Raw genomic sequence first — 14700 nt, 5'->3', positions numbered from 1 at the left:
TATTTCTAGGGTACTTGATTTTCAAACTGATAGGCGATATAGACCACAATGCATTGCGTTTAAGCAATTTTTCTAAATGTCTAAACGCAATGCATTGTGGTTTATTTTTTTGTGGTTTATTTTTTTAACAATGCATCCAAGTTTTCACCATCAGAGGTACATAAAATATCTTCGTAAAATGTTCATATTAAAGAGTATTTGCTGTTAAAAAAAAAAAAATGGTGAGCATGGTGTCTAAATTACTTTTAAAATCTAGGACACCAGATAATGCCACACTAATATGCAGTTTTTTTTGTTTTTTTTTTTCCTTTTGTAGTTTGACAGAAGGGAAGGAATTTGGACATAGACAATGGTCTTATTCCATCTGGTGCTAGGGTTTTTTTTGTGTGTGTTTTGTTTTTATTTTGCAATATTTAGGTAATTTTCTAAAACCAATTGAGAATTCTGTAAGCAAAAAGAAACAAAATAACTTCCTTTGAGCCAATAGTATATAATTCGTCTTAAATATGTAGAGGCGAATATCAGGAGATTTTGACGTTTACGGCTTGCCATATTTATTGACGGCTTGCCATATCCACCACACAGAAGTTAGACAGAAGTATTCGCCTGACATTTCCGGGTCCTATGACTTATCATGTGGTTTGTGTGTGGCGGTGGACGGAGGAGGAGGATTAGAAAGTAGTGGAAGTAAGGTGGGTGTGGGGGGAGAGAAACAAAAACTCTTTACTTCCCTCGGCTCTCAGGCGACCTGACCCTTCCTCGCAGTCGTCCTTCGCTCCTGACAGCAACACATACATGAGCTAAAAGCAGAAGCGGGCCCACGATCTGTAGAAAAGCCGTCAGTTCCATCCAGCATGGCCGGAGGCTCGGTGTCTGAATGCAAGGAGTATCTGTTCAAGGTTCTGGTGATCGGGGAACTGGGGGTCGGTAAAACCAGCATCATCAAACGCTACGTGCACCAGCTTTTCTCGCAGCACTACAGAGCCACGATCGGGGTCGACTTTGCTCTCAAAGTGATCAACTGGGACAGCAAGACTCTGGTACGGCTACAGCTGTGGGACATCGCAGGTAAGGAGCCAGACTCGGTCATGTGATTTACGCACGAGACACTGTGGAAGAAAAAAAAAGTTTCGTGGAAGTCTTGCCTCACTGAAATGAAGCTTTCGGTTCCTGTTGCTCATAAAATCTCCAGATAAGACCGTTCTCATGTCTACTTTTTTTATCACAGCAACTCATGATTGTTGTAATGAAGTCCGCCTCTCCACATTCCCTCAAATGAAGGTCTATTAAAAAAACGCGTTTTATAGTTTGGTACGGTGGCCCCGAAGTCCATATCACACCAACAAATCACTCCCACTCCAATGAAAATCGTGATTTTGGTGTTTTTAAACGCGCTCTTGTAGCATTTTTGTCATTTAGAATGAAATTTTTGATTAAAATTACGTTTCTGAGTATTTTTTATTTATTTATTTAAATCGTGAAGAATTAGATGCAGATGAAAAAAGGCTTTTAGAAATAGCCTGTAGTTGTGACATAAACACTACAGTCAAACTCTCTAATCATTCCACTTATTGACTCATATATCCATGTACTTCATTTTTATTGTCCAAAACTGAATGACTCAGTATTGCTTGCTCAGTAAGGGGCCGTAAGCTAGCAGAAGAGAGAGCAAACAGAGGGATGATGGGTAATGAGCGCACTACGCTATCCCACCAGTCCCGCCCAAAACTTAGAGGCAAATTACTAATAAGTTACTACTAAAACTATAGCTATGACCAAATTCCCTCCTTAACTACTAAAAACTATATAGTGCGGGACTATAAGATACTAACTACTTTTCTTTGGTTTTTCTAAACGCGGATATGACGTCACAGATTTCACAAAGTCAAAATCGAATCAGTATGAACATTTAATGACATTTGTTTAAGACTCCACTGTGTTCTGATGATTATTTATTCAAAAATTACATTTAAACACGTTTTCTTTTTGTTTGAAATTGTTCGACCGCAATGCATTGTGGTCTATTTGCTAATCTAGTGAGCATCGATGCACGCTAGTTTTTTTGCAAAGACTTCTGATTTTGGAATTGCAGATTCGGACTGCACTAGAAAATGGCAAACGCACAACATAGTGCACTATATAGCGAGTAAGGGGGGAATTCGGACATTATATGTCCTACAAAACAATATATATATATATTTATAATTTTAGAAATCGTAGAAAATTTCCAGAAATGTTAAAAATAGCGACAATAACAAACTGGGAAAGGTAGGTATTATGGGACATCATTGATTGGATGATGACATTTGAGTTATTCTACAGCTTCTTCAATGGGTTTAAACTTATAAAAGGTTTATGATTAGTTTGAAGCATATCCAGTATCGCTTTAAGCAAAATTACTTTGAAATGAAATGATGGACAAATTTTATCATCCAATCAGCGACGTTTCTTTTTGTTTTTTAATATTTCCTTTTGATTTCTGGAAATTTGTTTTGATTTCCGAAACAATTATTTTTGTTTTGTTTTTTGTGATTATGTTTTTGCTTTCAATGTGATTTTTTTTTTATTTTTGTATAATTTGTTTTGCTTTTTTTAACTACCGTTACGATCTTCAATATAAGTGGTTCGTCGGTGTTATTTGCTTTTTAGGATTATTGTTCATTACGCGCTTTTATTTCCTGTTGCAGTGTCACCTTAGCATTGCACAAAACCTTTTGTAATTCCCCAAGCATTCCAGTTAAGTAACTTTTCCATAATGCTTCTAAAAATGGCCCACATGCCAGTGATGCATTCCGGCAGCTTTACAAAACCCTGCAAAAGTGCTGCGAGCTCGCCGGCATTGAGTTTAAGGTTCCCACAGGGAGGCAGGCGGCCCTCCTCAAACCTCGAATCTGTCATCTGCAGACACAAACATGTCGCACAGTAAACAGAGCAGTCTGTGACTGACGGGCTTGAAAGGACAAGCGAGTGAAGATGAGAAACCAGTGACTAACTTTCAAATCACCAGTTGCAGCCAAGCTGACAAGGTTACTGCAGTTCAGCGAGCAGGAATGAGGGTGTGATGCCATCAGTAATGTCCCATTAGATGCTGTCTTTTCTACTTTGATCTGATTTATCTTCCCAGCCCTCCCCTTTCCAAAAAACACAACTGACGTCAGGGTTTGTGAAACTCTGGTCACAATATTGCTGACTGGCTGTGCTGTAACTCGTGAGGCTCATTCATGCTGGTTATCTTTATGTTGGTGGGGTTGAAATCATGTGATGGGGCCTTTGGACGTACATGCATTCTCCTCTGTCAGGAGGAAAGCAGCTTTCTTTTCTATATATACTCTACTAAAAAAGTAGAAATAAACGAAACGTTTGACATTAATGTTTCTGAACAGATAGATGGTATTTTTTGAGTAGAATTGGTTCCAAAACATCTCCAATGGCTAAAACTTAGCATAAATGTATTCGATTACTTCAGAGTTACAACAGAGAACACATTTTTGTATCATGTGAAATTTGGGAACTAGACTCTTGATTTACATAGATTTAAATGTGAAAGTTATTTGAATGTATTAGGGTGGGGTCATCTGGACCCCATTAGAGAGCACAAGGGTTAAAGTCCTAAACTTAAGGATTTCACAAAAAAAATTGTTAAAGTTTACTGAAATTGTAAATCCTGCTGGAACTGAAAGCTTCGATTGAAATATTGTACTTCCTTTTTACTGTTTAGGCTCTTTGAACTGTCGTTTTTGATATTTTTAATTCACTTTTTAATTTAACAAACTATATTCTTGGGAGATTTTCTTTTCTTGTGGTTATAAATAAGGTAAAATTGACTTATTTCATTAGTGGTTCATGTTTTATTTTATTTATATCCTGGATTGACAAAACTAACTAGTATTTAGTATATTCTTGTTTTAAACAATTAGATTTAATGCAGATATAAAAAGAAAAAAATAAGAATCACTTGGTACCAATGCACCTAACAAGCCAAAGAAAAAAACCTGCATATTTAAAGTCCCCCTATGACAGTGTTTTTTATTTAAAAATGTTCCCAGTAGTGTTTGATTTTATGATTATTCAATTTTTAACCAAAATCCTACAACCTAAATGACTTAAAAAGCCATTTTTAATGTTGATCTAAAGCCTCTGTTTCCAAAATCTCCTCTGAGGGTGCGTGGCTTTTGGATCTCCGCCCCTAATCCTACCCCTGTCTGATTATGATAGCTCTGTGTCTCGCTAGCGTAAATCTTCACCGCTGCTACCCAAAAACGTCAAGCAATATCAGTAATGTCCAGTCGCATTATTTGCATGCTAGCAAGCTCCTCTGTAGCAAGCTAGCATTCTCCGCTGTAATGAGTTAAGCTCTGCTGTATTGAGCTAGCAATTTCTGCTATGGTGATCTAGTAAGCTTCGCTGTAGCAAGCTAGCATGTTCCGCTGTATTGAGCTAACAAGCTCCGCTGTCCACCAGGCAGCTGGATAGCATTTGTGATCCGACCCACTGAGTGTCCACTGGGCAAGCACAGTTGGAGCAACCACGGAAACTGTGGACAAACCCATCCGAGGCCTCATTTTCTGCCCACTTTTAAACCCAATGGGGCCCACTTAGCCTTACTGGCTGGGAACCAAGTTTTAGTTTGAAAAATTAGGTCAAAACTAATGAAGCACAAACAACATGATCAAAATATGCTTTACTGTCAGACTTATTTAATTTCAAAACTTGACTTTTTACATAACATGAATCATTGGAGCATAAAATCGTAGTGACATGTTTGATTTTAGCAATCTGGACTTTCCCATGACTAAATATTACTTTTTGTTTACCATCTGAGCCATTGTCGCCCAAAACAGGTCTACGAGCTCAGCATTAAAACAGCAGGCAGTTAAATATCCACAGATGAATCGTGCAATGTAGTGAACGTATCTCATTACAAGATTTTCCCAAAACATTTTCTGAGGGCCACAAATTCACCATGTGGAAGTGATTAGAGCATGCAGCAGCGAATGAAGAGAGTTCCTTGTACATTCTGTTCAGATAATCTCTGCCAAAAACAGTTGTTTGTTCTTCTCATCTGGCTCGTTCACACTTTGTCTTGGGTTAAATACCGTGGATCCTAGTTGGTTTGACTTCAGTATATAGAAAAGTGGGGAACAGAACTTACATGCCCACAAGGAGTTGTTGGTCTTGACTTATTTTTTATTTTTTTTATGTTGGTTAGTTTGTTTTCTGTCACCGACACAAAGCAAAAACAAACGTGGCCTGCCTGTAGAGATATTCTATTCTATCCTTTGCCTCAAACCGACCTCATATGCTGAGACAAATCAGGACAGATGGTTCGAAGACTGCTGTTCTTATATTTATACCATCGCTCACAGCAGTGACAGAAAGGGGGCGAACATTTGGGTGCTGGGGAGGTCGTCACAACAGCTTGCATGTCTGTCACAGACTGATTGGCAGCGCAGGCTACTACCTACCAACCCACAATCCCACAACCCCCCAGCAATTCCCCATCACTTCAGCTCAGCGTGCGGGGACATCTGGGGCTGAGCGCCAGGGAGGGTCATCTCTGTCACAGCCAGACAACACTTTATTCCAGGATAAATAAAGCCCACAAAAACACTCATCAAGGCAAAGGTGCATCCGCTTTTTTCGTGAAGTACATCCTGGAACATTTAGGGTTAAATGACAGAGATACTAAACTTCATTATTCACACCTACACCTAAGCTGCTGAAGGCTATCCGAGGATAAAATAAGTAGCAGAGTGTGGGCGTTGGAGCAAAAGCACAAGGTAAGTCATTAAGGCCATTAATGCATGGCTTCTACCCCATCCCAGCATGCAACAGCTAACGAAATCTCATCCTGCCGTTGAGCTGTTTAGTCTTTCACCCACCTCAGTTGTGATTACAGTTTGGGGGAATGATAGTAATCAGTGCCCTAGACAGGATGGAGGAACTCGGTGTGAAGAGAGTGTGAACCAACCCCCCTTTCACCCGGAATTGCTACTTTCTCATTGTTTTTTTTAAAGCCTGGAGACAAGATGATTACCCACTGTTGTGGAGAGTAGAAGAAGCTTACATTTTGTGTGTTTAAAATAAATAATATAAGACCTTTAGTCACATTAATAGATTTCAACTGAAACACTCAACTTCTTTAGTTTTGTCCCAACGTCACATGATTTGACCATGTAATCCCACTCCTTAACATTTTTTGTCCAGAGGGCTAAAAAGGACACAAGATCTCATTTTAACAATATCAATTTCTAGAGTTATGCATTACCTTTAAAGTATTTTGAATAGGCAGTGAACAAATTGCCAAACTTCCTCCATAAAGAATATTCTTTATTGTTCTCTTAAAGTTTCCCAATGACAGGGGTGGAAAACTCAATCGCACAAGGGGCCAAAATCCGAAACACACCTTAGGTCGTGGGTCGAACAAGAAAAACAATTATTCAACACACTAAAATTAAAGTTTTAAAACTTTTAAAGCATAAATTTTAAACATAATTATGAACTAGATATATATCATTACCTGCGATAATGCTAGTGTGAATGCTGTAAGCTGAATTTGGATGTTGAAGACGCTAGTGCTAATAGCTGAAAACACTGGCCAGCTAAAATATTAGCTAAATTAGCCAAAACAGCTAGCATGTAGCTGAAAAAATAGCTAAACTTCAAAATAGCCTAAAAACAAAAAAAGCCTAAATTAGCCAAAGCAGCTAGCATGTAGCTGAAATATTAGTTAAACTCCAAAACAGCTTAAAAAAGTCTTAGTACATCCCAAAATAGCCCAAGAAGCTAGCAGAACGTCAACTTTCAAAACTTCAATACCATAACTTTTTAACATAAAACGTTAATCTCTAAACCAGAAGAAGTTTGAACAGTAGATTTGTTGTCACCACAAATTTTCACTTTTTTTTTGTTAGATGAATAGACACACACAAAATTGCATATTTTGTAGGGTTTCTTACCTATGATTTTTTTTGGTTGAGTTTTACCAGCACAATCCAGACTGTTTTTAGTGTTAGCCCTTTAGCTCCTGTGTTGACATGTTTTGACCAACCAAACTCAACAGTTACACAATTAACATAATTCCAGTCATTTTTGAAGGGGAGAAAAGTGGCTTTGTGCTTTTACGCTACACTTTATGTTAATAACGTGTCGCATATTAGTGCCAAGTCGATGTAATAAGTCTCTCTTTTCGTGTCAGAATCAGCTGATTCAAGATGATCTCGTAATTGGACAAAGAGTTATTGTAGATGTCTGTTATTTAAGTGACACTAACATTTCTGGTGTTGGTAAATGCTGTATACTTGTGTAGCATTTTTTTTTTTTTTTTTTTTTTTTTTTTTTTTTTTAACCTTCCTTGAAGACCTAAGGCACTTTACAGTCAAAGTCCCATTCACACACTGGTGGCGGTTCCACTGTTGAACACTGGGACCAACCTTCCACCAGAGCCAATTTGGGGTTCAGTGTCTTGCCCAAGGACACTTCGACACATGGGCGAAGATGGGGGGAATCAAACCCGCAACCTTCCGATGTCCAGTCGACCACCCTACTGCTGCGCCACGGCCGTGATTAAAGGTTAAACACTAAATTTGAACAGTCATGTTATGTATATCTACAGTGTCAATAGATTCTCATTTGGATAGAACACTATGGCAATATGGCTACAGACCAGACATCCCGCTTTGCTGTCATGTTTGGAAGGTGTTTTTCATGATTTGACTAGTGTCATAGTCTTTGTTTGGCCTAGTTATAGGACTATTAGAACCGTTCACTGACATCATGATGTTCCTTGTCACATTATTGCCCCTAACGATCTTGTTGTCAGGGTAACCCTTGTGCTATCCCAGGGATATTGACGTTGGGACCCCACAAGACGGCGCACTGAACTTATTTTTTTTCTCTCAATGATCTTTGATTTTCATTGGTGTCCGTGGTAGACATGAAATCCTATCCACCTTCATCCGCATTTGTCACTGTAAGGGTTGGGTCATCGGGTTTAAGGAACCATGGTGTGGTCCATCTGTTCGTGGTCTATTTTCAAGAACAAAACCAAGGCGGTCACGGCAACCAAATTATTTATACTTTGGGGTCAAATAAACTGATTGATAGTTGGTGATTCAGTTTTTTTTGGCCATATTACTTAGCTTTATTGGGTTCTATAGTCTTGTAAAGCACATGATTTCAGTTTTACTACTGAAGGTAAAAAGCAGTTTTGAATTTAAGAGTAGATTTTTATCATGACCTTAAGGGGCTTCTTTTGGCAATGTTTCTAAAAGTTGGTCCACAAGTTTGACATCTGTTTCACATACCTGTGATTTGTTAAGAAGTCTCTGTGGAGCTAAATCAGATGTGTTACTGAAGAACAAATGTTTAAATGTTGTGCAGGGGTCTTAAGTATCAGTGTTGGCCTTAGAAATAAAAATGTCTGCACATAAATGTGTGATGCTGCTTGGAATGCACCAGAACTCTCCATGTTATCGGCGTCTCAAGTGCTTCACACTGAGAGAAGACAAAGATCTGAGAGAGCTCGGCTTGTTCTGCTGTCAGGAATTACTAAGCGCGTTCTGTTGAACATTTGTTGCTCGTCTTGAAGGGCTTTGGTCTTTTCCTTTGAACTTGACCATCTTATCAAGTAGTTAAGCCTTTCCTTCGTGCTTTGGTAAGATGTAGATGCTACGACTTTTTTTTACAAAAAGTTCTAGTGTTTTATAGTCGTGCATAAGATTAGTATCCAGTTTTCCATTATGCTAACAACACAGTGCCACTGCTTTGTTGTTGAGTGATGCAATGTCTCATAAAGTTCTATGAAACAAAAGCATTCGATTCCAATTTTTTTTTCAATTCTTTCGATCCTCTAAATTAAATTAAATTTTGAGTTTACACATTTAGACACATTTGATTAAAAATATATTAATAACCTACATATATATATATATATATATATTGAATATATTTATATTAATCTGATACAGTTCACATACTGTAAAATGTATTAGTATAATAATTAGATTGTTAATATCATACAGTGTTGCATTGTTTCTCAAAAGGAGAAATTCTAACAAAAATTTTCAAATCATTAACATTGTTAACATTGTTCTGCTTCTCCTGGATGGCGTTAAAATTTGGCCACTAATTGGCGACCACACTATAGCAGTACACTTTTTTAAGAAGAAAAAGAAAGTATAAGCAAAAAAACTGTGTTTTAGACCATAAATGGTTACTTTAAAAAATATTTCCTTAAAAGAATTTGGAAAATTCTTACCTGTGAGTTCATAAAGATGTTCACTTAGTCATCAATGTATGGGAAATCCCATTAAACATTAGCATCAAGCTAGCTGACTTTAGCTTTATGTGCTAAATCAATTTATATTTTTATGAATTGATTATTGATCTATTAAGCATAAATCTATTCAAATCGAGTTTATCAACCCAGCCCTAGTATTTACACCTCTAATTAATCGTCTTGGACAATAATCAGTGGTTGAATTGGGATTAAATTAAACGGAATGCACACTAATGAGATAAATACTGAAATGCCTTAAGACATTTTTTATTAAACAGCTATAAAATCCAAAGTCATATTAAGGAAATTTCCTGGAATAAACAGGTTTTGTAACTCTCTGTACAATCTGCAGTCTGTATATAGGTCTGTGAGGTGGGACAATTTTAGTAGGATGGATCGCCTCCATCTCCCCCGCCTGACTGGTCGTCTGGGAAAGGTACAGGTCATGCAGTGATGGCAGATGGCAGCCGGTCACCCACACCCCACAGGATGAAGGATACGCTGCAGTCTGCTTCTGTTCGTAGCAATAACAAAACAAAATAGAGGATGTGAGGATCAACCAAAGGTTAAGAATCTCAAAGGTCACCATTGTTGTCTTTAGCAGATTAAACTTTTTCAGGTGCTACAGGAAGAACATCCTCTGTTGGCCTTTAAGTGAAACGACTGATATTGAACTCCCACTTATCCAGGAGGCATTGTTTGATCTGAGGAGACACACAAAGTGATTGCTAGTTCTGTAATGAAAAGAAAAAAAAAGTAATTACAACTTACAGCAATGTTCAGCTGCCTTCATAATTAGTAGTTTCGGCTGAACTTATTTATTTTATTAGAAGATGAATAAAAAACCTTTATGTATTTTTTTTAATCCATGAATGTATTTTAAATTGATTGGTAAAAACAAAGATATTTAAATACACACTGCAATGAGAATTGTGTATTTGGTAGTGCTGCCACAAATGATTATTTTAATAGTCGACTGATCCCAGATAATTTTTTCAGATTAGTCGATTTATCAGGTCATGTGCCAACTGGATGTAAAGCAGACATCTTAACCATCATTAGCTTTAAACTAACTAAAAACTATATATATAGGATTACCTGCAATAATGCTAGTGTGAATGCTGTAAACTGAGCTTGGCCGCTGAAGATTCTAGTGCTGATAGCTGAAGATGCTGAAATTGATATCTGAAAACACATTAGTTAAATGCCAAATTAGTTAGCCAAAACAGCTAGCATGCAGCTGAAATATTAGCTTAACTCTAAAATAGCCTTAACAACCAAAAAAGTCCAAATTAGCCAACATAGCTAGCATGCAGATGAAATATTAGCTAAACTCAAAATTAGTGCAAATAAACTGAAAAAAATCCTAAATTAGCCAAAATAGCTAGTATGCAGCTGAAATATTGGCTAAACTCCAAAATAGCCTAAAAAACTTAAAATATCCTAAATTAGCCAAAACAGCTAGCATGTAGCTGAAACGTTAGCTAAACTCCAAAATAGCCTAAAAACTGAAAATATCCTAAATTAGCCAAAATAGCTAGCATGTAGCTGAAACATTCGCTAAACTCCAAAATAGCCTAAAAAACTGAAAATATCCTAAATTAGCCAAAACAGCTAGCATGTAGCTGAAATATTAGCTAAACTCCATAAAACCCAAAAAAATCTTAGTAAATGCCTAAATAATCCCAAAAGCTAGCAGAAGGCCATTATAACTTTCAATTTTTCTACACTCTGATTCCATACAATACTAAGTAATAAATAATCGACTATTAAATTAGACGTTGACTATTTTAATAGTCGATTACTCGTTGATTAGTTGACTAATTGTGGCAGCCGTAGTATTTGGTGTTTGTAACATGTTTTTGTGGCATTTTTCCTGATGATGGAAGCCTTACCACATTTTTTTCATTAAAAAAGCCTTAATTCTTTTCAAAACACTACCGGGTTCCAAAAAATCTATTGTACCTTATATATGGATTAATTCTGCTTACTGATATAAAAGTGATTTTTAGAGGTACACGGCCCTTCGACAGTCAAAATGTTTGGTTTGATGTTATTGTGAATACACTAACGCAGCTTATGTACAGCGGCGTTGGACAATTTTTTTTCTACATGTTATTAACAAGCTCAGGAGTTGGCGTAGTTACAGTAACATTTGTTTTAGCAGTATCAATCTGTTTTTTACATGTTGCAAACAAGGTTGGATGTTTGTAAATATGCTAACGTCGCTAATATGTAGCCGTGTCTGCCATTTTCTTTCACGTTACTAACAAGGGTGGGAGTTAGCACAGTCATAGTAACGTTTGTTTTAGCAGTATTAGCTTGTTTTTGTGTGTTGCATTGAACGCTTCTATTGAGGCTAACGTGGCTAATGTGTAGCATGTTAGAAACGAGTTCTCGAGTTACTGTAAACACAGTTAGTAAAATCTCACTGACTCACTTATGCCCCTTATTGTTCAGTGGACCTTACATATGACATAAGTTTGAAAATAGACTTAAACACTTAAAAGACCGGACTGGACCGTTCCTTACCGTACCAGACCGCTCAGTGGAAACAAGGCTTAACCCTTGTGCTATCCTAGATATGTTGACGTTGGAAGTGGGGTCATCTGGACCCCTCAAGACCATGCACTGAATTTTTTTCAATTATTTTTTTAAAATCCTGTCCACCTTTATCCACATTTGTCATTGGATGAATAAAACACGTCTATGTAAGGCTAGGGTCATCTGAACCCCATAAGACAGCAAAAGGGTTAAGAGGCAAATTTTTAGTGAACTTTTGGAGAAACTATGTCCTAGAAAACTACTTTTTTTTTATTTTGGCCAAAAACTGAGTAATCATAACTCAAAGACTACAAGGAACAAAAGATGATCGGAGTGGATCTTTAACCCTTTTGCTGTTCTAGGTATGTTCACATTTAAAGTGGGGTCATCTGGACCCCGTAAGGTGGCACAAGGGTTAAATGAGAGTTATGGAAATCCCAGAACTTACTTCAGTAAATCAAAGCAGCTAAAGTGCATTTTAACTGCGTTTTTTCACTTCAACATACATTTAGTTAATCAAAAACTATGCCAAACCACATTAATTCAATTCTTAATGCTTAATATTTAATACTGAGATAATTTCAAGTTCACACTAACAACTGTGAAATCAAATATGTGCATTTTCATGCCAAGACTAAGTGCCACAAAACATGCTAGACATACAATTTATTCAAAAAGCACCAATTTTGCACAAAAGAAGGTTTGTTTAAAGTAAATAAAATACATTTTATCCTCAACATTTGTTGACATAAATCAGGGGTTGGCAACTTTTAAGAGTAAAAGAGCCATTTGGGCTCAATTTTCACTGATCAAAACCTAGAAGGAGCCACATAGTCTTACTTTAGCCTTTAGGAAATTTGGATTTTTATTCATCACTTTCTGTTTTTTTAATAATAAATATGAATTATATCTATTTTTGGCACAAGGAAAAATGTAAAAAAAAAGTATTATCTTTTTTTATTTTACTTTTGACAGAAGCTCAAAAAACTTATTTTTAAAATAAAAGTTGCTATGTGCCGATGTGCCGATGTGTCCACTAAACTGATGAGTAATCAGTGTTGGAATATTTGCAGCTATTAAAGATTCTGATCATATTTCATTGCTGGTTCAGGAATGTTGTAATAACTTCCCAAATCTTAAAAGAAAAAAAAAGAAAGAAAAATCAAGTATTGCCCAACAGATAGTATTATATTTAGGCCTGATTTGTGGAAGCTTTGATTTAAGCAGCAGGTTTGAGTAAAAGGTGAAGGGGAAAGAGAAGGGTAATTCCACTTAAGGTCTGGGATTTTCCCTCAGCTCGGAGCCTGTTCGTTGCAGAAGTAAGCTGTAGTAAATCATTTCTCACATGCTGTTCAGAGGAATGTGAAGTCATGTGTTCTTCTGTCCCGCTTTGCAGAGTCGTGCTTTTGCCTGCCTTTTCCATATTGCTGCCCTGCGCTGTCTTTGTTATTTTAGTGATGTTGTGAGGGAGGGGTTACAGCTTGTTGCCTCCTAACAGACTGAACTGGCTGCTGTTGCTGCTGTAATGTCTTGCTTGGATAGTTTCTATGGTAACCCGCCCACAAAAGCATGCACCGCCATGGAGGAAACTAGGGTTGCTGGGTCTTTGGATAACAAGACTTCACTTTGGATCTGCTCCTCTTGTGCCGCAGAACAGACACGGCTCAGTGCCCGGAACTGAAGCGTTTCACCGAGTGCTTCTGTTTGATGTGCTGCAATCAGCGTCTAATTGTGTTTGAGGTCATGAACGGAATTCTTTTCAATTAAAATTCCATCAGAGCCCGGCATCTTGATGGATGGACTCGGATGTATGTGGCTCTATAGTTTGCAGGCAGTTGCCTCATGTTGTGCGTTTGACACGTCTTTGGTTTTTTTTTTGTTTTTTGTGCCCCTGCAGCCTCTTGCTCGTCTGAGTAAATGCTCATTTGTTCATGAAGTCCCCTCCTGAGTTCTGGGCTGATTGAGTTAGCAGCATATGACCCTCATTAATGTTTTCAATATGATTTTGTTCATCCCTTTTGTAAAAACAAAAGCAAATAAACGATTCTACTTTACTTGTGCAGCACTTTATGAAAATACATGGCATAAAACCAATTCAGTAAGAAAATAAAATACCATAAATATATTTTGAGAGCTGTAGGAGTTGAAACATTGCTACCTATGAGCTTCATTGACTATGCAAACCCACAACATTGAAGAATTGACAGAAAATTCAAATTTCTTTGGATTTAAAATGTTTTTAAACTCTTTGATGAACTCTACAAAAGAAATGTGCAGCATATTTTTTTAATGAAACTATAGTTGGTGTCAATTATATAAAACTAGGGCTGGGTTAATAAAAACGATTAATTGATTTAAGCTTTATAGATCAATAATTGATTCATAAAAATATAAATTGATTTAGCACAGAAAGCTAAATAATGAATTATCAACAAAATGTAATTTCTTTCAATGCAGCATGTAGTCTATTAGAAAAAAAATTCCACTTAAATTCTGAAACTTTTCCCGCCAAAAGTGTTTTTGAGATTTCATGGAGGCAGCCATTTTGAAATGGCCAGGAAACGCCCTTCCACTGCCTTCAGCGGAATGATAATCTACTACAAGGCAAGAAAACAGACACAGTTTGATACAATGGGTTTCTAATGAAAGTTTTGATCATGTCAATGAATTAGGGACCTCAGAAATGGATTTATCAAATGTAGTACGAACGGTTAGGGTTAATACTGTGTCTTTTTCTTTCTTTCTTGTTTGAGAACTGTTTTGTTAGGTTTCCCCACGAAGACAAAAGGTGGCTGATAGACCTGAAGACTTAAAAAAATTTAAAAAGGTTGTTTTGCCGTTTGAAATAAAAATAAATGTGAAAAGACTGAAACCGA

At 37.0% G+C, this 14700-nt stretch overlaps 1 protein-coding gene across 1 annotated transcript in view; it reads left to right on the top strand.

Annotated features, from left to right (window-relative positions):
- The first annotated feature begins 525 nt into the window (after positions 1–525).
- Positions 526–14700, top strand: part of rab32a (RAB32a, member RAS oncogene family) — a 25331-nt gene continuing 11156 nt past the window's right edge. Inside the window, exon 1 of the mRNA XM_024291941.2 lies at positions 526–1068. Coding sequence (XP_024147709.1) covers positions 855–1068 — 214 coding nt within the window. The 5' untranslated portion in view covers positions 526–854. The remainder of the gene's footprint in view (positions 1069–14700) is intronic.

This window comes from Oryzias melastigma, linkage group LG24 (assembly GCF_002922805.2).
Source record: "Oryzias melastigma strain HK-1 linkage group LG24, ASM292280v2, whole genome shotgun sequence".
Lineage (NCBI taxonomy): Eukaryota > Metazoa > Chordata > Actinopteri > Beloniformes > Adrianichthyidae > Oryzias > Oryzias melastigma.
This window is presented reverse-complemented; position numbering and strand designations above follow the sequence as displayed.